Source organism: Borostomias antarcticus, assembly GCF_949987555.1.
Source record: "Borostomias antarcticus genome assembly, chromosome: 1".
Classification (NCBI taxonomy): domain Eukaryota; kingdom Metazoa; phylum Chordata; class Actinopteri; order Stomiiformes; family Stomiidae; genus Borostomias; species Borostomias antarcticus.
Genome location: NC_140234.1, coordinates 54,794,670 through 54,819,106, shown reverse-complemented (window position 1 = coordinate 54,819,106; position 24,437 = coordinate 54,794,670). Strand labels below are relative to the sequence as shown.

The 24,437-nt window shown below is 45.0% G+C and overlaps 1 protein-coding gene across 1 annotated transcript in view; it reads right to left on the bottom strand.

Moving 5' to 3' along the window:
* The window catches only part of rtn4rl1b (reticulon 4 receptor-like 1b), a gene marked incomplete at both ends in the record, with an annotated part of 169,569 nt that extends 155,455 nt beyond the window's left edge, over positions 1-14,114 (bottom strand). The window contains 2 exons of the mRNA XM_084436700.1: positions 6,794-6,828; positions 13,753-14,114. Coding sequence (XP_084292826.1) covers positions 6,794-6,828; positions 13,753-14,114 — 397 coding nt within the window. The remainder of the gene's footprint in view (positions 1-6,793; positions 6,829-13,752) is intronic.
* Between the last annotated feature and the right edge of the window lie 10,323 nt (positions 14,115-24,437).

The window sequence follows — 24,437 nt, the reverse complement described above, 5'->3', positions numbered from 1 at the left end:
TTGGTATTGGAAATGTTCCAGATGTTTCCATTCAAGACTTGCAGTCATGTTCTGTACAGTCCTTAGAAATGTACAAATATTTCCAAATGATCTCGGCCTTTATTTAAAAACATGATTTGAAAAGGTCCAGCTCTCCTCCATGTTTGTCTTTAACTTAATGAATTGTTATCTTTTCACTGACAAAACTCTGGAACATTACAGTATGTCCAGACCCCTCAAGCAGAGAGCAGTCAAATAGCCTTAAATAATGAAGTCGTTTTAGAGGAACGATAAAACGGTTTAAAAAAAAAAAACTGCCTCTTGCTTGTCTTTCCTGCAGCCATGTTCTCTTCTATTGTTTTTAACATTGAACAATCCTGTTCTTTTGTCATAGTCCGACATCTCATAGACAGTTAACAATCCAACCATCGTGGGTGACACAGGGCTGTGTGTGTGTGTGTGTGTGTGTGTGTGTGTGTGTGTGTGTGCGTGTGCGTGTCTTTGTGCGTGTCTTTGTGTGTGTGTGTGTGTGTGTGTGTGTGTGTGTGTGTGTGCATGTGTGTGTGTGTGTGTGTGTGTGTGTGTGTGTGTGTCTGTGTGTAGGTGTGTGTGTCTGTTAGGACCGGGCACAGTGGTGAGACTCAAATGCAGGACACAGGACCAGGCAGAGGCAAGGTAAAAGTTCAAAGTCTTTACTTGAGGCAGATAACAGTAATCCACAAAAAAACACAGGGTGGGCACAAGCCCTTCAGAACAGGTAGGAATCGAAAAAACAATGCTAGGTAATGGAAGGAAGACTTGCACGGAGACAAAGGCAATCTGGCACAGGAGGGAGGGAAAGTGGGGTATATACACACATGAGGAGAGGGAAGACAACGAGACACAGGTGAACCACACTAGGGCGGGGCAGGTAATCACACAGGCTGGAACTTGACAGGACATGGTCATCTGAGGAGGAGGAAATGAGAGAAGGGTGAACAAAAACAGGAAGTGAACCAGAGGAGCCCAACATGACCTCAAAACAAAAGCTCAACCAGGAAACATAACAGACAAATTACAGACATCACAGTCTATAACAGAGCTCCGTCCTAATGGGAGGATGGTGTAATTCCCACTGTGCCATCCAGAGCACACAGCAATCATAGGGGTCACTGGGCTTCCTGTGTCTCTTATCAATGACACCAGCACACACAGCAACTAATTATCCAGTCAGTCTCGCTCTTCGCTTAATTCTCCCTCTTCATCATCCCTCCTCCCTCTCTGTTTCTCTCCCTGTCTCTCCCCATCTTTGTTCTTGTTTATTTTCAACATTGACAATGTCACTGAGTCTCTTAACGTCCCCTTCAACTGGTGAGTGTACTGTATGTACAGTAGCTATTTCACATTACCCTCCACTGTGTCATGCTTGAAGTGTACAGTATATGTAAGGGCCTTTGTAGTTCTATAGACTCTAAAGAGGTCTATAGACCTTTCCGACCTGTCAATCACGAGGAGAATAATAACCAATAAGGTTGCTTGATTTCTTAAGACCACGCCTCTGATGTCCCACAAACAAAGCTTGTCCCATGTTGTGTTCATAGATTAGACATTAGTTTGAAGAAAATGGTTCTTAAAACATACAGAAAACCGGCCTGCAGGTTGCTGTGCCCTAATAAGAAAACAAGCTGTATGATACTTCACACCTCCCTCTACACATCCATTTACAGCAGAGTCGAAACAAAAAAATACGAAGCTAGTAACATTAGGTGCTTGATGCACAGTAGCTAATTAGCCCATAGCTAGTAGTTAACAGATCATTCTCACAGGCTTATTTTCTAAGAATGGATGCCTGTTTACAGTACATGGTACCTGTAATCTATAACCAGTACTCCCCAGAGAGCTAGACTGGTAATAACCGCCTATGATACAAGTACTCAATTTCACCTTGCAGTAAACCACCACCTCAAAGCCCTCACTCAAACATCCTAACATCTTCCAAGGGTCACGCGCCACCAGGCCTCAGCCTGTTCTCACTGTGACAGGCAGAACCTATGAAAAGGAGCGGTTCCAAGGACGTCTCAAGAGCCTGTGGTAGCATCTGTGATTGGTTGGCTCTGGTAGATCTCCAGCCATGGGGGAGAGTGTGTCTCCAGAGGATGTGCAGCACTGGGTTGGCTAACTTACAGTGACTGTTCACCTCCCTATCCATCAGTGAAGAGAGCAGGCGTGACACTGAAAACCTGCTTCTTCCATTAGGGCCCTGACAGAGCCTAATGCCTGTCGTCACAGTCTCACATGCTCTCTTTCCTCCTCTCTCTTTCCTCCTCCCTCTCTTTCCTTCTTTCTCTCTCTCGGTCTCTCTAAAAGTTTGCCTCTCTTCCTTGACAATCTTGTATACTGTAGTCTTCTCTTGTTCCTCCAACCGTACCAGCAAAGTGATTTATCCTTTCTTTTTGTTGTCATTCTGCCACATTTTGTTTCCTCTGATTGTTCATCCCTCACTCCTTTTCCTCTGTGAGTTGGAAGAGGGTGAAAATACATGCACACACACACACACACACGTGTGAACTAACACACACAGGCACGCAAATGATGAATGATGAAACAATAGTTCCTGTTACTGTTATATTCTCCGCTGGGAATAAAGAAGTGCAAATGAGGCGCTCCACGCCGGGCTCTGTCTTTTCTGAGCTGTTGTTTTGCTCTTTTAAATAATTGACAAGGCTGTGCTGGTGAAGACAGGGACAAATCTGCAGAACTAATATCCCAGCCAGAAGTGCTTTGGCACCAAGCGCCATCAATCCCCCAGCAATACAGAACCGTTACAGTGCTGACAGTTCATAAATCTTATGTAACCCCAGCTCAGCGGTAGGACAAGCATGTTCTGCCAGGCATGTTCGGCTTATTGTTTTCTCTGTGCCTCTAGGAGTGGATGACATCTGCCGTGTTTACCCTTTAGATGAAGTTCCATTCACCGGCGGAGCTCTACTGAACGAGGGCTCGGGTGTGCTCGCTTGATTGTCGGGGAGGAACCATGGTGGCGGTGGCCGTTCGTGGGATGAGGGCCCTTGTTGTTGTTGTTGTTTTTTTTTTAAGTAAGAACTTGAAGCTGGCAGCTGCTGGACTCGCTCAGATTGCGTTCCCATAGCGAGAAGTGGCGGGGTAGGGGCTTGGCGGCGTGCTCTGTCGGGGCGTTAGCATGTTTTCTCTGCTCTCCCGTGGGAACAGAGGAATGTGTGATTGGGGCCTTGACTGGGAACAGCAGCTCTGAGACCCAGCCTGCATGGCACTGACTATCTATTAGCCTGACAGTCCTTTTTTATGCTTCACTCCCTTTTGCACAGCCATCTCTCCAAGGTCCCCTGCCAGCCAGTCAGCCAGATGGACCGACAGACAACCAGACAGACAGACACAGACAGACAACCAGCCAGACAGACAGCTGCAGACATACATACAGACAGACATACAGACACAGCCTGCCCGCCAGATAGCCAGCCACAGACAAACAGACAGACAGACAAACAGATTGACCGATGCAGCCAGCCAGCCAGACAACTAGTCAATCAGCCAGACAGATGGACAGACACAGACACAGACACAGACACAGACACAGACACAGACACAGACACAGACACAGACACAGACACAGACACAGACACAGACACAGACAGACAGAGACAGAGAGACACAGACACAGACACAGACACAGACACAGACACGGACGGACAGACGGACGGACGGACGGACGAGACAGACAGACAGACAGACAGACAGACAGACAGACAGACAGACAGACAGACAGACAGACAGACAGACAGATAGCCACAGAGAAAGGGAGAAAGCCCCTCGAAGGAACAAAAACAGCTCCCTGTGTTTCCTTTTCTCTTGTCCATTAAAATCCCAACCTGCTCCAGCTTCACCCAGAGAACAAAAATCCATAGCTAACCGTGTTTTCTCTAACAAGTACAATGGGTCTCTCAAAGACCGCAATGCTGCGATGCCTGTCCATTCATCACACATGTTCCCTAGAGATGGCTTCGCACAGCATATTACTGATCCCTTGGTGGCGGCTAGATGGGAGAAATGACAGCGTTTATCTTTACCAGGAGGTACAGTACTTCTGTCTTTGTACGGGTCAGGAGCGCAATGCAGGGTACTTCATTATGATGCACAATCATAGGCCAGCGAGGCTCGTAGGTCTAAGCTGACTGAAGTTTTAAACAGATACTCGAAGTCTTACTCCTTTCATGTCTACCAGGCTTCTCCATACTACATCCCCACCTCGAACCCCAGAGAAAGCCCTCCAGAACAAACCCAGAGAGAGCCGTCCACCACAACCCCAGCACACGGGTTAAAGGAGTAGTAAAGTGAAAATGCATGTTTAGCCCTGTTTTAAGGTTACTTACGATCATATACAATGGTTCAGATCAAAACGTTGATGAAACTAGCACTTTTGAGAAAGTCTGATAATTGCTCTACCACCGTTTTGGTCATACAATGGATGTGGATGGGCATCTTGAAAAATCATTCAAAAACATGTTAAACTCTCGATTTCAAAGACAAGAAACTCACTGAGGTGTTAGTTGGCGTTCTGACATATAATTCGCCATAAAGTAAGATTCTAGTTCACCTGGAAAGGCTTTTTTAAATATTTAGCATATAACTATTTAGTCGCAGCACATATGTGTGTAAACTTCCGCAAACTAGGTAGCCTAGCAACATAAACAATAACAATAGCTACCGTAAGTAGTTCCGCTTCCTGAATCCCCTCTGCGGATTGATCTACACATCTACAACGGTTGCGTCAATACAAGTCAATGGATTTCATGAAATGATCAATAAAACCCTACAGGATTCATACTTTGTGGCGAATTTGATGTCAGAACATCAACGGACACCAATTACCCCCTCAGTGAGTTTCTTGTCTTTGAAATCAAGAGTTAAACATGTTTTTGAATGATTTTTCAAGGTGCCCATCCACATCCATTGTATGACCAAAACGGTGGTAGAGCAATTATCAGAATTTCTCAAAAGTGCTAGTTTTGTCAACGTTTTGATCTGAACCATTGTATATGATCATAAGTAACCTTAAAACAGGGCTAAACATGCATTTCCCTTTACTACTCCTTTAAGGGATGTGCTTCTGTAGGGTCACTAAATCCCCCCACCCCACTATCCTAGTCCAGCCTTCATATCCTAGCCCAGTCCAGCCCTGTCCAGTCCAACATGGCTTTCCCCGGTCCAGACTTCCTAGCCCAGCCCGCCTTATTATCCCAGCCCTGCCCCACCTTCCTATCCCAGCCCTGCCCCACCTTCCTATCCAACCTGGTATCACCCGGCAGACGTCAGACGTTTGTCCATCGTCTCCAAACGTTTCATTTTGAGGGTGGGTTGGGTGGGTCAAACAACTTTGGTGAGACAACACCGAGTGAAAAACTAGCTGGCGAAACTAGCAAACAACAAGGCTGTCCTATCCAAGCCCTGCCGCATCTTCCTATCCCAGCCAAGCCGCACCTTCCTATCCTAGCCCTGCCCCACCTTCCTATCCCAGCCCTGCCGCACCTTCCTATCCTAGCCCTGCCCCACCTTCCTATCCCAGCCGTGCCGCACCTTCCTATCTTAGCCCTGCCGCACCTTCCTATCCTAGCCCTGCCCCACCTTCCTATCCCAGCCCTGCCCCACCTTCCTATCCCAGCCCTGCCCCACCTTCCTATCCTAGCCCTGCCCCACCTTCCTATCCCAGCCCTGCCCCACCTTCCTATCCTAGCCCTGCCACACCTTCCTATCCTAGCCACACCCAGACTTCTTATACCAGCCCTTTCACAGCTCTCTGCTTGTTACCAAGCACAACACTAATTAACACCCCTTATCTCCAGCACACAAAACAGCACCTGGCACCAATGTGTGTGTGTGTGTGTGTGTGTGTGTGTGTGTGTGTGTGTGTGTGTCTGTGTGTGTGTGTCACCCATAGATGGTGATGCCAAGGTCTTAATCAGCCACTCTCAAAGAGGTAACCTGGGGAGAGCTCAGGTTACTCAAGTCTAACACTTAAGAGGCAATGAGGCTTGTTAACAGTCAGGGAAACATGGACAAATGTCAAGGATCCCATTTCCTGATACAAGGAGAGAATTCCTAGGCCAGGAATAGATATTCTACCCATCACGAGAGCATGCTGAGAGACCAGCAGGCCATACTGTACAGACAGATATCCGCAACCATGTGGAGTTAGATTGAAAGGGGTAATAAGACAGAAGTCTGCCTCCATTGTCTGTACTTTAATGAGGTCAAGACGTAGTTCTGCCCTGAGTCTGTTTTAAAGCTGTAGGATTTAAATACAAAAAAAGATGTGGGACGGTGGAAAATATTTTGGCCCATATTCTATAATTACTCCCACTCCATCTGTCTTGTTCCCCTTCCGAGACATACTACGTATCCTCCCTCTCCTTAGTAACGTTACTAGTAAAGTTACTAATACTACACACCACTCTCTGATCCTCCTCCAGTCACTATGCATGGAAACATTTGGAATCTGTATCTCATCATCCTCGCTGAACTATCAACCACATATTCGGTAGCGAACATTAATGCTCTAGTGTGCTCCGAGAACATTTACTTCTGAGTTACCCTAAAAGTACTCCTTTTGATTTAACAGTAACAGCAGCCCAACAGGATTAAAACCCGCCAGCCTGCAATTAATCACCTGTCTTCATTCTGGAGCCCGTTCTCCCAGGTGGGGGCGTGAGTATGAGTGTGGACAGAGTGCAGAACCCGCAGTATCGGCGGGCTACTCAGTGCATATATTATAGAGCAGTGCTAATCTTCACAGGCTGTATACCAGCGTTGGTCCGGACCCCCGCCTCCGCCCGGGCCCTTGGAGAGGAACCAGCACAGATAACACAGCCGTACGCCAGGTATTACAACCACTCTGCTCAGATGTGGCTGTCACCGGAGCCCACCTCATTAAGTATGGGCCAGTATGGGGGAGACAGGCTGGAGGTAGGGGCGGAGGAGCCTAAGAGACACAGCTGGAGCTGCTGCATGATGTAGATGAAGACTTTTTTAATCCAAATCCCTGCCGACCGTTTTATCACACAGCCACTAGTACAGAGACATTCATTTGGAGCATCTTAAAACTGCATTAGCTACAGCAGCAGTGCAGTAGACAATGAATTATGCATTGTTTTCATGTCAAACATCTCAGAATAAATGAGTTGTGAGTGTGACATGAATGGGAGAGGAGATTAATCTCCAGGATAATAAACAAGACGGATCAATGCTGGGAGTCACCATCAGTAACAAAGCATTTCACACTGGAGAAAAGTATGTGTGTAGCTGAGTGAGTGAGTGAGTGAGTGAGTGTGTGTGTGTGTGTGTGTGTGTGTGTGTGTGTGTGTGTGTGTGTGTGTGTGTATGCGTGCGTGTTTTAGCAAGCATTACTAAGTGTACACGGTGTATGCTGTAATGTATGTGTAGTTGTGCGTGTTTGTTCATCTGGCTGTAAACACTCAGTCTACCTATCCCCCTTCAGCCCCAATCTCTCCACGCTGTGCCACTCCATCTTGTGATAAGTGGCAACTCTCAATGCCAAAAGGGCAGACTATAAGTGCCAGCGCTGGCAAACCTAAATCACTGTTCTCAGCACACAGAGGTGACATTGCCTGGGGAACAAGGCTGTGGACGAGCAGAGCTGTCAGAGTAACGGGAGAGCACCTGGGACTACTGTCACCCACCTACTGGACTGTCTCCTTCTCTCCTAGCTTCCTCCGACTACCATCTCCTTCCCCTTGTTGTGTAAGATCAATGGCAGTTCCGCTGACATTGACCTTTAAACTCCAATTAGCCACTCAATCAGAAATTCATTATTAATATTAGTAAAACCAACAGGGCTTAGGCTGTTTGTCTCTCTCACCTCATTATCATCAGCTAATGACCATTCCCTGCATCTAATTTACACAACAAAGAGGAGGAGGATGGTGTTTGCTGAGGAATCAGGTGATTTTTAAAGGGCAAATGGAGTGGGAGATTTTGGCAATAGGCGTGATTTTCTCTCTGCTCGCTGTTCAAATGCCCTCTGCTTTGAATTACTGCATGGCCTCTCTAGAATGCATTATTAAGAATCCTCAGCTGTTGACACCCAGCATCCACTGCACTGGATCAAGGGCCAGCCCTCTAATTTGGTGTGAAATGGCTGACAGTGAAGTGTGAAAATTTGTGACAAAACAATAACAGTTGATGGCAAAGAGTGCACATGACAAAAAGCAGCAAAGGAGGACTCGCACACCAAAAATATAGCCAGACGCAAAGTCTTATCAAAAGGTTTTTAGATGTAGTAGGGCTCTGTCACACAATCACCAAGTATTGTCAGTGCAATGTGAGGAGTGTGGGTGGCATTGTCCATATATAGCCTTGCCAGTTCACAATCAGTTTACAAAGCTTGATGGGGCACACCTGTGGCCACCTGCACTCAAGAACATGTGACCAATTAGCAGTTTGTTAGAGCAGAAATTGCTAAATGGAATGAGTTTTGCACAGATCCACACTAGTGCACATAGAAATATCAGCACCATCAACACCAGATATATCAGTATATACGTATATACAAAACAGCCATAAAAAATATACACAAATTCAAGTATGTAGGCTGCATTCATACATTTAAAACAGCAGACCTACATCTTGTGGACTAGTGGTAGGGTCAGACTAGTGCAGACAAGAAAAATTGAAGAATTGGAATTGTCATGCTTTCTGTGAGTTGGTCTGCCTGCACTAGCCTTTGTAAAGCTTTGTAAACTGATTGTGAACTGACAAGGCTATATGGACAATGCCACACACACTCCTCACATTGCGCTGACTATAGTCCCTGTGGACTGAAACGTTTGTGATTGTGTGATTGATCCCTACTATATCTAAAAACCTTTTGCGAGTCCTCCTTTGCTGCTTTTTGACTTGTACCTGACTGCCGCACCAGAGATAAAACCAACACTAGGACTGATGTCAAGTGCGCAGCTCTTTTCCCTGCTATTTTGCTAACTTGAAGAATCTCCTTTTGCTAAATGAACTGTTTCACATTCACTAGTGAATGCAGAGTTGTGTTCACTGATATGCTGTTCAGCTCTCCAGATTCCAGATTTGAAATTTCAAGAGATAATCTCAAACTTGTTAAAATGTGGCCATGAAATATTCTGCTTAAAAAAAAAATCAATATTGGTACTACTGTACTGTACTGTAGGCCTATATATTTATTTATGTTTTTAAATTATTTATTGATTTTCACAGGGTTCACCATTCAAGCAAACAAGAGTAATGAGACCACAAAATGTATCCTTTTTCCAAACACACCCCAAACCCAGAACTACCTCCCCACACACAGATACACAAGACAAAACAAAAAATAAAAACAAACAAAATAAACACAACAACAACAACAAAACAGAAGGCTGAAACAACTATGTTATACGTGACAGGGAAATCAGACATACTGGTGTTGACAAAAGGACACGAAAACATTTAGGCCTACAGGGCGATGTGTCTCGAGATCTCAGTCCACGCTAGACCGTAGAGACCAGTCCTTATGGCCCGGGCGCCATCATCACCAATATAGTCCAGGAAGGGGTCCCAAATACGGAAGAACTCAAAAGGTTTGTCCTTGAGCCAGAAGCTTATAGCCTCTAAGGGGATGAGTTCCATAACGCTCCGAGTCCGTTGGGCAACTGTGGGGGCTGCATCTGAGATCCACTGAAGGAGCACACATCTCCTTGCACTGAACAAAAGCACCTTAAGCAGCTTCAAAGAAGAGGGGTTAAGGTTCAGTGCCCCAGATTGTATACCAAGAATGCAAAAGATAGGGTGAATGGTTAAACTTTTCTTAAATACAGTATTCATTTCCCTACATACTTAATTTCACTACATACTTACTATCAGACTTTGAAGTCAGTGATAACAGGGCAATCAAAAATGCAATGAAAATATGTACCTTGGGCAGTCTTACATTTAACACAGTATTTTGAAAGTAAAGGGTTGAACCTGTTATGTTTCACTGGAGTAATTTGAAGTCTATGTACAATCCTACATTTCTGTTTCCTAGCTTTGTTAGTAAATAAGCAACCTGAAGAATTCAACCAAACCCCATCCCAATCATCATCCAGGATAGATTCCCCCAAATCCACTTCCCAGAGAGACCTAACACGAGCTGTACATTCATTGTCTGGATATGATAGGGCACAGTAGAACCTGGTAATAAGTTTCTTAGAGTCAAGATTCTGAGTAACCTTCTCCACTGCCGAAAGAGAAAACCCATTGGGACACAACTTAATAGTGGAGGTGATGAAACTGCGCATTTTCAGGTACCTGAAAAAATTATTCAGAGAAAGATTGTATTTCTCCCTGAGCTGCTCAAAAGACATAATATTACCATTTAACATCAAGTCGCCTACAGTCCTTACCCCCCTTCCATGGTCCGACAGACCAGGGGGAAAATCTGGGTTTAAGTAAAGAGGAGTGAGAAGAGAGAGTTGGCCCTCCTGGTTCTCTAGCTTCCTAGTCAGTCTCCAAACTTTCAGGGTGTTCTGTAGGATAATATTACCCTTTACCTTATTACAAACCCACTTCCTAGAGGCATATAGAATGTTACTAAGAGGGATAGGGGCCACTGGCTCAGCTTCTAGGGCAAGCCAGGTAGATTTAGGGTCCTCTCTAAACCAATGCCACAGATAACTACAAAGGCAAGCGATTTAATGTCTGGCACAGCCATACCACCTTGCTCGAGAGGACGTTGCAGTACCATAAGCTTCAACCTAGCCCGTTTATTTCTCCAAAAGAAAGAGGACAGAGAGCTATTTATAGATGTAATTGACTTTCTCGTTAAAATAAATGGAATCATTTGAAAGGGGTACAAGAGCCGCGGAAGTATATTCATCTTAAAAAGATTCACTCTTCCAAGGAGAGACAGTGGTAGAGCCGTCCAGCGAGCCAGGTCTTCTTTAATCTTACGAATAAGGGGCATAAAACTGGCTTTGTACAGGCCATTGAGGGAAGGGGTAATACGTATACCTAGGTAGACAAAACCTGATGGGGACCAACGGAAAGGGGCAGAGCAAGTTGGGGACCATGACACATTAGGGGTCAGTGGCATTGCCTCAGACTTAGAGTAGTTAATCTTGTAACCTGAGAATTGGCCAAAGGATCTAATTATATCGACCACTCTTGCGATGGAGGTCGCAGGATTACTAAGATAAACTAAGATGCCGTTCGCGTATAGCGAAATCTTGTGCTGTACGGGACCCACCTCTATGCCCATCACCAATGGGTCATTCCTAATGGCCTCTGCTAAGGGCTCTATGGCGAGAGCGAACAGGAGGGGTGAGATCGGACAGCCCTGTCTGGTCCCTCGCCCTACTGTGAACGCAGGAGACTTCATGCCATTCGTAATGACTGAAGCACGTGGGGCAGCGTATAGGATAGATATCCATTTAATAAAGTTATCACCGAGGTTACATTTGGAAAGGACACCCAGCAGGTAAGGCCACTCCACTCTATCAAAGGCCTTCTCTGCATCGATGGAGATCACCAGAGATTTGGACTTCGATTTTATACCATATTGTATGAGGTTCAGAAGCCTCCTAACATTATTTCATGAATTGCGACCCAGTATAAAACCGGTCTGATCTACTGAGATGAGGTCTGGGAGAATACCCTCAAGCCTTTTAGCCAATATTTTTTGCAAGTTATTTCCGGTCCACATCCAGCAAAGCAATTGGCCTGTAGGAGGCGCAGTCTTCTGCCGGCTTGCCCTTTTTCAGAATCAGTGAGATGTTTGCATCCATCATAGTGCCAGGCAGAGTCCCCGATTCAAGGAACTTGCTGGGACAGCATATTGACCAGAGGGTCAATCAGCAGGTCTTGGAACACCTTAAAAAATTCAGGAGTTAGACCGTCCGGCCCAGGGGCCTTGTTATTCTGTAGGTCATTAATAGCATCTATGACTTCCTTACGGTTGACTGGTCCGTTCAACAACTCTTTCTGTGCATCCGAGGCTTGGGGAAGATTAATAAATGAAAGGAAGTTGTGCATCAAAGCCTCAGAGTGACTGTCCGACTCCGAAGTGTACAACTGCTTAAAAATTCAAGAAATGAATTACTAATATTCGTATTGTTATGAAATATATTACCAGCCCTGACTTTTATGATGGGGATAGCCTGGGGGGCAGTTCTTGCCTTAACCAGGTTGGCCAGATATTTACTTGGCTTATTCCCAAATTCATACATCCTGTGCTTAGCAAACAGAATGGATTTCTGGGCCTCAGTAGATAGGAGAGTGTCCAGGGCTGCTGTAGTAGCATCAATTTTAAGTCTCAGAACCTCTGACGGGTTGAGGTTAAACTCCCCTTGAAGCCTACCCACTTCTTCCAGTGCTTGTTGCTCAGCCCTTTGCTTTTTCTTTAGATTCGCTGAAAAAGATAGAGTAAAGCCTCGAATTACCGCCTTAGCTGTCTCCCAGAGTAGACTAGGCGACACATCTGGGGTGCTATTCTCAATGATAAAATGCTTGAACTGATCTGTAAGATACAGTCTAAAATGTGGGTTCTTAAGAAGATGATTAGCAAACCTCCATTGTCCTTTGAGTCGTTGGGACTTGCTGGACAAGACCAAAAATATAGGTGAGTGGTCACTAATAATAATATACCAATTGAGCAGGAGAGCACCCTCTGGAGGGCGCATTCAGGCGTGAAAAAATAATCAATCCTAGAGGATGAGTTGTGGGCCCTATAATAAAATGTATACTGCTTATCGGAGGGGTGGAGTGACCTCCATGTGTCAATAAAATGTATATCCTTGCAACATCCAAGGAGTGACTGGCTATACCCCAGATTAGATTGTGCTGTTTTATGAGATTTATCCAGCCGTGAATTTAGGCAACAGTTAAAATCACCAGCTATCACCGAGGAGTCCACAATCCAATCCGAGAACAAGGAAAACACCTCAGTATAAAAATCAGTGGATCGAATGGGAGGGGCATATACATTTAAATAGGAAACAGCGTCCCCTTAATCATAACATATCTGCCTGATTTGTCTGCTCTAACTTCCACTCCCGTCAATGGCAATGACTTATGCACCAGAATGGCCACACCTCTGCTTCTAGTAGTAAAAGAGGAGTAGTAGACCTGGCCCACCCATCCTCTTTTTAACTTTAAGTACTCGTTGTCATCCAAATGTGTTTCTTGGATCAGTGCTATTTGTACCCTCTCCTTTTTCAAGTAGTTAAGAATTTTCTTTCGTTTTATAGGGCCATGAATCCCGTGGACATTCCAAGTGCATAGTTTGATTGTTGCATTATCAACCATAGTCCCAAATGGTATCCGTGATAACTCTATCCGATCCCCCAGTCACCATGTAAATATTCAATATAATAAACCTCCTGACAAAACCATGAATGACACAGACAGACAATGTGGGGGACAAAAACAAAACCAACCCTTCCCCAGCTCTCCAAACGCCTCCCTGAACCTGGCATCTAACGCTCACTAAACTGTGCATCCTAAACTTGCACTAAACCAGTACTCCATAACTAACAATATTCACAAACGTCTGATTGATAAATAATACAAAACCGAGTGACACTCAAACTCACCCCAATCAAGTCCCGTGAGATAGTGATGGCCTAAAAGGAATAAAATATGATCTAACACCGGGGCTTGTGTCTAGTAGTCTGGGTTAGTTAAATGTGTCAGGCTATCATTCAAAAGAAACCAAGTGCTGAAAAGTTAGTGTCAGCGCCCTCTGCTGCCTGTCCTGACCGGAGCGTCGGGGCAATGGTCTCTGCGTAAAATTTCTCCACCTCCTCCGGTATGTCAAAGCTGTGCCTCTTGTTACCAAACGACACCTGTAGCCGAGCAGGGAATAGCAGACCGTATCTGACGTTGGCGGCCCGGAGCTTCAGCTTGATGTTGTTGAATGAGGCTCTCTGCTTGCCGACTTCAGAAGTGAAATCCGGGAAGATGTGCACCCTTTGCCCACTGAAGGTAAGCGGGCCCTTTTCCCTCGATAGCTGCAGGATGCGCTGCACAACTCTATAGTGGTGAACCCTCACGATCATGGGTCTCGGGGGGGCTTTCGGACTGCTCGGGCGAGAGGCAATGCGATGTGCCCTGTCCAGCATCTCGGGTCCGCTGGGTCCATACCCAACGTCTCAGCGAAAAACTCGGTCATGAAGCTCGTGACTTGAGGCCCCTCCATGTTTTCTGGGATACCAAGCACGCGAAGATTCTGGCGTCTGCTCCTCGATTCCAGCTCTTCCGTTTTAGCCATTAGCCTCTTATTACTCCTCTCCAGTGCATCACATTTGGCTTCGAGTGCAGTAATTCTATCTTCGCAATGTTGCAGTGATGTTTCAACCTCCGTAAGAACGTGACCCAAAAGAGTCCAAAGTAGCCTGCAGACTGTCCATTGAGCCGCGTGATTCACTACGAAAAGTTTCAATGAGTTTGACCACCGTTGAAAGAGACGGCTCTTCCTCCTCACCGTCGCCATGTTGAGGCTGCAGAGAATTAGCTTTCTCGTTAGCATGTCGAGTTGACGAGGCTCGACTAGGGTCCTGACGCGAATTACCTCGACCCGTCATCTCTGTATATGTCTTCAACAATACAGGAACACAAATCAGACAGAATAGAGGGCTAAAACGACGTTTGTCTCTATATAGATTAATATGTGTCAGAGCTGGCGAAGACTCGTCTACTCTCTTCCCATGCTGCCACGCGTCCCCCTGTAGGCCTGTGTTATGTAGAAGAATTGTTTGATCTAAAGTCAAAAAGGATTTGCCAAGGTTCGCTCAATCAGGTTAAGTCTGATTTATTGAGAAAACAAGGACTTCAGGACAACGCACGTGAGTGGTTCATCCAACAGAAGTGGAGTAGGCTCGTCTTGCGCTGCCTTATATTCAAGCGATAGGTATGACGCTTCCAGGAATGTGATTGGCTAACCCATCTGTACACGTCATAATAAATGGCAGGCATCATCAACAATGGTCAAGAGTTGAGACACGTGATATAAGAAAAGGCGGTAAATCCTGCAGGGACAATGGAACAAAGGATGGTTATTCTGGAGCAGACAACGTCTAGGTGTGTCGGCCTCCTGGAGAGGTCATCCTGTCATAAATGAGTTTAGCACAGCTATGTGAAAGGTTGAGGGAGGTGGTGAAACTACAATTTCCATGACATGGCCTCTAAGTAGTTTGCACAAAACAGCTGATCAGACGTAAAGTTACGATGCATAGCCAGGCTCTTGGCTAGTCTAATGTGACACCTACAGTAGATGGCAATAATAGCGAAAATAAGGTTTTGAGTATATCTTTGGTGGTGATAGGATAACATTCATATACAGAGTGAGGACTAGTTGTTTTGTTTTACATTTTGTAATATATTGGTTTAGTGGGTGATGATCGGTTATAAACAGCGCCTTTGTTTAGCGGTGAAAGGTGATGATGATTATAAGGGCCCACAAGCAAGCAGGGCCCACAAAAAAACAAGAGGTCCCTCTTTCTATGACGAAATTATTCTACATGTAGATCAGTCACACTAATGCTGCATCAGAATTCAAATTAAGCCACAAATAATGCAATACAGATGAAAAAAGTTGTAATTTCCTGAGCAATATCCCCCTTCTTAAATGGTTTGGTCCATGCCATGGTTCTTACTGGCAAGTCTCACCTCTCTTGACATTAACGTCACCGGCTGGCTGTCAAATACTAGCACTAATAGCCTAACGTTCAATCATAAATATCATGCCCATACATAAATCCGGGCACCAGAAAAGAGTGGAGAGAGAGGCCAGGAGAAAAGGCAGCAGAGCGGGAGCCCAGTATATGAGCATTTTTTTTCCACAAGAAAGGTGAAAGTAGCTATAGTTAAGACAGTTGGTCAGTTGCCCGCGGCCTCACATTAACCATGACAACGAGAGCCGTTAGTGTGTGAAGAAAGTGCTAGGCTAGGTAGCTAACGTTCGCTTAGTAAGCTTACGTTCTGGTAACTCAATCTGGTTAGCTAGCTGCTAGCTAACTTTAGCTACCATTAACTAGACAGCTACCTACAGTTCTAGCAACCAGCCAACTACCGTTCTGGTAAGCTAGCTGCTAGATAACTTTAGCTACCATTAACTAGACAGCTACCTACAGTGCTAGCAACCAGCCAACTACTGTTCTGGTAAGCTAGCTGCTAGATAACGCTAGCTACCATTAACTAGACAGCTACTACAGTTCTAGTAAGCTAGCTTTCGCTAGCCAGCCTCAACCACTGCACTGTTCTAGTGAGGTGGCTACTGTTAGCTAGCTTGCCAACTGGCACAGTTGCAAATACTTCCTGTCCAAATAAATACATAAAAATCCAGTAGCAGCAGCAGCCAGGACACGTTTCCATTCTCATGAATGCTTAAATTATAATGTGCTATGCTAGCTAACCGGTCCTGTTGACATGTCTTTTTAAAACCTTTATGTGCTGCTACTCATAGAATCAGCTGTGGCCCCTTCTGATCTAGACACCCACTCCCAGCCCCCAGAAGATCCTTTAGATGGTGAGTGAGTGACTGGTAGACACTGGTTGGCTATTAAACTTATTACCAAACTACTGTACTGCTATGAATAGCAAAATGTAGATGTAAGTTAACCCAGGTTAAGATAGCCTACATATGAAACAGTTACATTACATAAAGAAATTCATGGTTAATAAATAAATAAATAAATAAATATTGTTAAGTTAATTAATAGAAATTCATATAGAGTTGATTTCTTTTTAAAACCTTTATGTCCTGCTACTCACAGAATCAGCTGTGGCCTTGTCTGACCTAGACACCCACCCCCAGCCCCCAGAAGATGCTTTATATGGTGAGTGAGTGAGGTAGATACTGGTTGGCTAGTTAAACTTATTACTGAACTACTGTACTGAATAGCAACATAGATGTAATCCAGGTTAAGATAGCCTATAGGCTATGCTTTACATAACAACAACCATTACATAACAAATGCTTGCTCTAAACTAAACAGTATTAGAGAAAGACAATCTCCCTCCCTCTTTCCATCCCCTTCTTCCCTCTCTCCCTCCCTCCCTCTCTCTCCATCTCCCTCTCTCCCACTCTGTCCCCCTCAGTACATTATACTTTACACAACAATAACAACAACATGACATGACCAGCACTGCAGCTTGCTAAAGTTAACCAGCTAGTGCTATAGCACTGTACATGCAAGTGCTATGCTATACACTATTAGGCTATTTTACGTTGACATTAAATCTAGTCCTTAAATCTAGATGTCTTCTTTGCAAGCTAGATTCCCTCTGTCATCCGCTTGCTAAAGGCTACAAAAACGTTGTAGTATAACTTAGACTACAGCGGGTCATTCATTCATTTACTAATTGTGCCCAGTAACGTAACGTCACTGCACCGAGCTAGCAAGCTAACGGTAGCTAACTTTAGGTACCGCTGGCTAGCTGCAGTACGTTACTACTAGTCTAATGAATGAACCACTGTAAGTTATAGTTTTAGCAAGCCGATGACAGAGGGAATCTAGCTAGCAAAGAAGACATCTAGCACTAGAAAGTACTGTCAATGTCAACGAACGGGACTTATTGAGGTGCGCACAGCATGCATACTCGCACTTTGAGACTATCAAATGTAGTGCAAGTCCCAATTCTAATCTGATGGGCACCATTTAAGTTCTTTAGCATAGACGTTGTATTTCCCCCCTTGCAGGAAAATATCTTAGAGCACAGGTTGCATTTCGCCTCCTCCTTTTCTTTCACTTTTGTGAAATGTAACCACGCCTTCGTTTTGTGCGCTCAGCCATTCTCTCCGCCAAAATACATCTCACTTTCGGCCATGCCACTAGTGTTGTTGTTTTCACCTGAAGTCAAAACTCCGCCTACGTGCTGCTACCTGTGTGGCTTTTCCTCGGGAATTGAACGGGGATGAGGGTCAGAAAGCATTTAGCATGTTTTTCAGTGACGTAGTCATGCACGGTTATCTTTTCTTTTTTTTCTTTTTTATTCACGGTTATCTTAATTAATGAAAATTTAACCGGTTGTTCTGTTTTCAACGCGGTTCACCGTGACACCGGTAACCATCCCATCCATAATATGATCATAAGTAACCTTAAAACAGGGCTAAACATGATTTTTCCCTTTACTACTCCTTCAATTTAGCAATAGAAATCCATAAGGCTAGGGCCAATGGGCCTAGGATATAGACAATAAACTGCCGGTGGAATGGTGGTGGAGCAATTATTGCTCCACCACCATTCCACAGAATGGTGGAATGGTGATCGGATTACTAGCGGACTGCTGCCCCTGATGCTAATAATCTGCCAGAGGTCTGCTTGCCATTCGATGTGCAAAAGGCCAGGAACCCGCCAGCGGATTCGGCTGGAGGTCCGCCAGCGGATTCCGCCTGAGGTCCGCCCGCTTGTCTATCGGGGACCCGCTGTAGGTTAACTAGCCTTGTGTTATATTCCGCCGGAGGTCCGCCAACTCGTCCATCGGGGACCCTGTACGTCCGCTAGCCTTGTGTTATCTGGGTTTATCCCTTACCTTTGTCCAGAAACAGAAGTTCAACCAATTGCAGCAAAATAGCTAACGTTACAGGAATCATCAGTGTAACTGCTTTAGCCACTGACCACTACCATTAATGTTATGGAAGCTGCTGCTAGTTGTTGTGATCTCATGAGCTAACTGGCTATCCCGCTCTTATTGTGCTGGATTAGCATTGGAAGCATTGGAACTGATGTGTCCAGGCGACAAGACCTATCTTTATTTATCAGACATTATTTCATGTCATTTCAATTCATGGCTATTTCAGTGGAATGACTAGCTTCCATCCTACCAGTCCTGAACAGAAAAAAGCCAGCCATGCACATAAGCCAGGTTGGACCTGGCTTGGTTTCAGGGAGGGTTGTTAGTAAGATTTAAGGAGGTGGGGGTTATGTTTCTGTCCTTTTCTCTCTTCACTTCCCTGCTAGTCTCCTCCCTGCTAACGTCTCAGTCCTCATCAACCCCACCGCCTGGCACCTGCCCGCACCAACGTCAAGGAAGTCAAACCGACAGTTACAGCAACACAGAAACACAATGACATGGGTTGATGCTGAGACCATGACAATATGACAGGATTACAGAGATAGAAGCATGATAAGGAAGATGCTCTGTCAACCAGATCCCTGGGTTGGCCCGGGTGGCTGCCCGTTCTCCTCGCACGGTGGTGACAGATATCAGAGCTTGATACTCCGGTTGAGTAAATTCATGGTGACATGGAATCACTTGCAGGAGGCTCTACTCAGGCCCGGCGGAAGGCGATTGGCCACCCTAGGCAAAATAACGCCCCCGACAAGTTCTTGAGGGGGGGGGGGGGGGGGATGCTAGCGGAGATTTGTGCGCCCCTAGTGCCTCGGCGCCCTAGGCAATTGCTTTGTATGCCAAGTGCCTTGTATGTTCCACAGTCCACTGTCGCGTGTGCATGACCTTAGCCACGACCAGCTCTCTGTTTGTACTTTAGTGACAATGTGACAGAGGAAAATTTTCCTTTGGCTCCAAACCCGTGGTATGTTTTGGGTTATCACAGCTGGCGGCTGTCTGTGAAACATCTGGATCTCTAGGGTGGAACCACTTTTCTCTCAGAGACAACAGAGGAGCAGGAGGAGGAATGCCTCTTATTGCCTGGCTGAGAGCTTTATGCTTATTTGATCAGCTCTCCCTGCCTGGATGCTGATTAGAGCTGTGTGGGAGCTTCATAGGCTGGGAAGGGCCCCAGGGGCCCCAGACACAGGGCCCAGAGAGAGGACCTGAGCAGGTGTACAGGGCTGGAGAGCTGGGGCCACATGTGTTTTCCCCAATAGTGCTTTTATTGTTTTCCCCTGAGCTCATTATTGCAAAGTCAGCCCTGTTCTCCTGCCCAGCACAGATAGGAAAACAACAAGTCGGCTCAACGTGCTGCTGCTCTTCTGCATAACTAGAGCTGATTTAGTCGCATGAGATTACTGCTATAGAATCTGAATCCTCAAACAAATGGGTCCACATTTCAGCTGATGGAGGTTAGAAGACAGCTTTGCTTTATCTCAAATGGTGTAATATTTGAGAGGGAGAATGATCAACACAGAAATTAGCATGCATTCAACATTCAACCAAATGTTTTTGCCAGTGTGTGCAATTCTAAAGCCTTCAAGATCTGCAACGTTCTCAAAATCTCTCAAAGCTCTAGTTTCTTTACAGAATCACAGAGACTTTATGTGGATGCTTGCTTACACTTTTGCCAGTTAGCTTTTTAAAAGACTTGTCTGATAGAACACTAGGTGAACAATACTCAAAAGGATACTGTATGCATATTGTGTGTGTGTGTGTGTGTGTGTGTGTGTGTGCGTGTGTGTGTGTGTGTGGAGGGGAGGGGGGATGCATGTTTGTTGGTATGTGTGTATTTGTGTGTGTCTGTGTGCATGCAGGCATGTGTGTTGTAGTGCATGTACTGTATGTGTGTGTACCTGTATGTGTGTGTGCCTGCGCACGAGAGTGTGTGTGCCTGTGGATGAATGGATGGGTGGATGGCTAGATATGTCCATATGAGTATGGTTGCATTGACCGGAAGAAAGGCTGAACTGAGCCTTCTATAAGCCTGAGTGACATGCACCAGCAATTACAGCAAGTCATAGCAGGGTATGTTCAGTGGACATTTCACCTCCCTTTCTTTCTATAGCGGTGCTGCTCTGACACATCTCCCCCATGTCTGCTCTACAGCTGGCTATGAGAGAAGGAGTGTACGTGTAAAAGAGAGAGAGAGAGAGAGAGAGAGCGGGGGAGAGAGAGGCTCTCACAGCTCAGTAATCAGAATCAGCAGAGACACTGCAACTGTGGTACCGTCCCCATGCACTGAGCTAAAGGTAGCACAAACACGCACGCATGCACACACACATACCTACACATGCACACACATGCACACACACACAGAATCAGGGACATTATACCCAAGCACACTGTCCACACAAGGAATGGTACCTCCCGATGTGAACACGTTGCATGACCACGTTGCATGTCTTGACAGAGCTTATTTTTCAAAGCTCACACCTTGGGGCTGCATAACAACCAATACGTCAAATATTCCAAATGGCTGAAACTAGATGGATATAGTGCACATGCACTGGCTGTGAAACAGAGTGTCAACCAATGTCCCATGATCATGCCCACCTCTTACTGTATTTCCATGAATATGGTCATTAAGCACAACTACCAGTAGTCACAACATGAAGTCAATCTGAACTGACAGGCTTTGCCTGTGTTGGTGTGAACTTCCAGTACTCCGACTAAAATGGTAAATGTGTCACACACCAAATGTCATGCCAGATGCATCAGCCAGAACATGACTAGTACGTGTTGTTGCAGACGCAAATCTCAAGACACCCGAGTAGTTGAAGCTGACGCATCATCAGTTGGCTACTCAGAGCGCACCAAGGATCTTAAGCAATTCTGACAGCTTATGGCCATGACCAAACATCCCCTCAAGACAACAACTGCATGGCAAGTGTATAACAGTTTAATAAACAAAAGCCAGGTATTAACTCTTGAGCTGACAGGTATAAACTAGCTTTTTGGCAGGTACTGATGGCTGAGGTGGTTTAGAGCACCATTTTCAAATGAAGAATTTGAATACTGTGAAAGGTAGCCTACAGTAATCTTGGGGTGACTCATTCCAAATATAGGCTGTTTGTCTGATGGTTGAACATAATGTATCAAGGCAACCTATGCAACCCAAGGCCATCCTTCGTTAGAACAGACATGATGCACCTGCGTATCTATTTCATTAGTACATTAATTCTACATTCAATTTACTGCAACACAGTCCATGCTAACCTACTCCAGGCTGAACCTTCTGTTTAAGAGGATGCACGGCCATCTTCAGAACCTGAGTCTCTGAGTCTGAGAATCGGTTGGGTTTGGATAATTGGGTTTGGATAATTGTCTTGATGTTCAGAGCACAGTGGCTGTGGGAGCTCATTACTAAGGTATCCATTCTTCCACTGGATCAATCAGATTTTTTTCAGTAACACAGCACAGCTGGACCAAATGAGATGGAGGATTCTAAAGAGAAAGAAGCCATTTTCTCAGTTAGTTTTAATGTTGTACAATAATATAGATCAAATGTCTTGCTTAGATTATAGAATTTGTCAAACAATCAAATGGATGATTATGATGATCATGATGATGATGATGATGATGATGATGGCCAAAGCACAAGAAAATCCGAACCACCAGACTGGTTGATTGAATAAATGACTGCTTAATTGCGGTTACGACCTGTGTGTGTATGTATGTGTGTGTGTGTGAGAGAGAGAGCGTGTGTTTGTGCGTATGTGTGTGTGTGTGTGTGTGTGTGTGTGTGTGTGTGCGTGCATATCGTCAGAAGTGGTTTATATCGTAACATTGTCAACACAAATTATGTTTGAATTCTGATTCCGGGGACCTTAAACGTTGACGCATAGGCATAATAGCATATACTTTATTTCACGTAAATCACTCAAGCATTGCTTGAATGTTGACGGTCAGAGGGTTTCAATGTTGGCCACCCAAAACACCCTTCAGGAAACCGCCCCTGACTTGTTCCTTAGTTCAATGTTGTAGAATGACAGAGCATTGTCATTCTACAACATTGATGGTTATTAAAGATTCTGGCCGCGCACAACTCACAAACTGCAGTGCGACATCAGCTGTTCTATAGTATTTCATGATATATGATGAATATTTCATTTTCAGCCAGGACTGCGCATCCAACACATTCTGTCCAATTCAAAGCCTACCGTCCCCACAACGCTGCATTCATTTATCTCTATCACCTGGACACATCATAACTGTCCCCGTTACATTAAAAATCCAAAACAGACAACAGGATAGTCGAATGGGATGGTGGCGAGGGCGATCAGCTATGCTCTGCGCCTTCCAAGCGATATGATGGACATCAACATCCCAAACAGCATTGGTGTAGCCTGTGTAATATCAATGTGTCTGGTCGATGATGGAATTACTTACCCCTTTTGAACATGGTGGAAGTTTGATTTATGTCGCCTCCTGTCCTCTCAGAAACATCTATTCTTGTATTCCAGACTAAACGAACGTTGTAAAGTTATCGAGCAAAGTTTTAATGATTCTTCGAATTATTTGTCCAATGTCCCGGTCTTGTCTCTGGCGCGGACCAACCAAAATAGCCGATGTAGGTCCGAACACACTTGATAACAGCCACTATTCTTCTCTCATCCCGTTAAGTCTGGCAACACTCCTTTTAAAGCAACATTTCTATAACAGGCAACACCAGGTAGGTTAGGCTATTGCGGAGAGATGCGCTGAAATGATCCCCTTGGAAGCAGAGCCCTCGTCCCGATGTTGAGCAGCAAAGCATGCACCTTTCCGCTCGGTTCAACTCTTGATTTAAAACCTTACTCCATGATGCCAAATTAACTGAAAACAGCTATCACAATTGTTTAGGCAAGACGTGTCTCTAAAACACAGACACGATCGTTTCAGAAGTGCGATCTAAATTCCTTCTCGAACGATGAAGCTGGATGGTGCCATATTACATTCGTTAAAATATCTCATTAACAGAAGTTATGTGGATTCACATTTCGTCTGATGTCGGATTAGACGCTGGGTCCCCAAATCCTCCTTGATAATGACTTTGATGATTGTCGTCCTTTAGAATCCGTCACATAACATTTTCCAGCAGTTTGACAAAACTGTTTGGACAGTTAAAATGTTGCTTTCCGTGGTCTTATCAATGAACATACATGTCCGCCTCTTCCTCAAGGATGAAGACTTTCGCTATGCGCTCAAGTCAGAGAAAGTAGCTCCCTGTCTCATCATCGCCTACCAGATGCTCTGCGCAGTTCCGTTCTCTTTGTTGGCAAAGTCAGAATGTTTATCCCCTCTTTGAAGAAATGCGAGGAATGTGAATATTTATTTCCGTCCGAAATTATTAATTAATTAATTAAATTATTTTCAACTATATTCATTTGAGCTCTATAGTGGACACATGGGATACGCACCAAATATATTTAGCCTAGGCTATAGTATGTTTCAGAAAATATCAGATTATTTATTCTCCCGTGTGCAAAAATGCGCAGATAGGCTAATCATCTGTTAGTAAATTCAAACCCGCCAACAATGTGATTGACACAAAGAGGCACACATCTCTGCTGACAACTACAGATAGATGTTGGAGGACCAGGTTTCTACTGCTCACACACACACACACACACACACACACACACACACACACACACACACACACAAACACACACACACACACACACACACCGTTTTCCAAGCACCGCTCGCATCATTAACGTTGGCAGGTACAAGGGTGTGTGTGCAGTTAGATGTTAATAACAAGTCAGTTAAGGTTTAGATGTAAAACTACCGAACTTTCGCGTGTTGTGAGATCAGCCTGCTTCGGGCATGCGCTGACGCATACG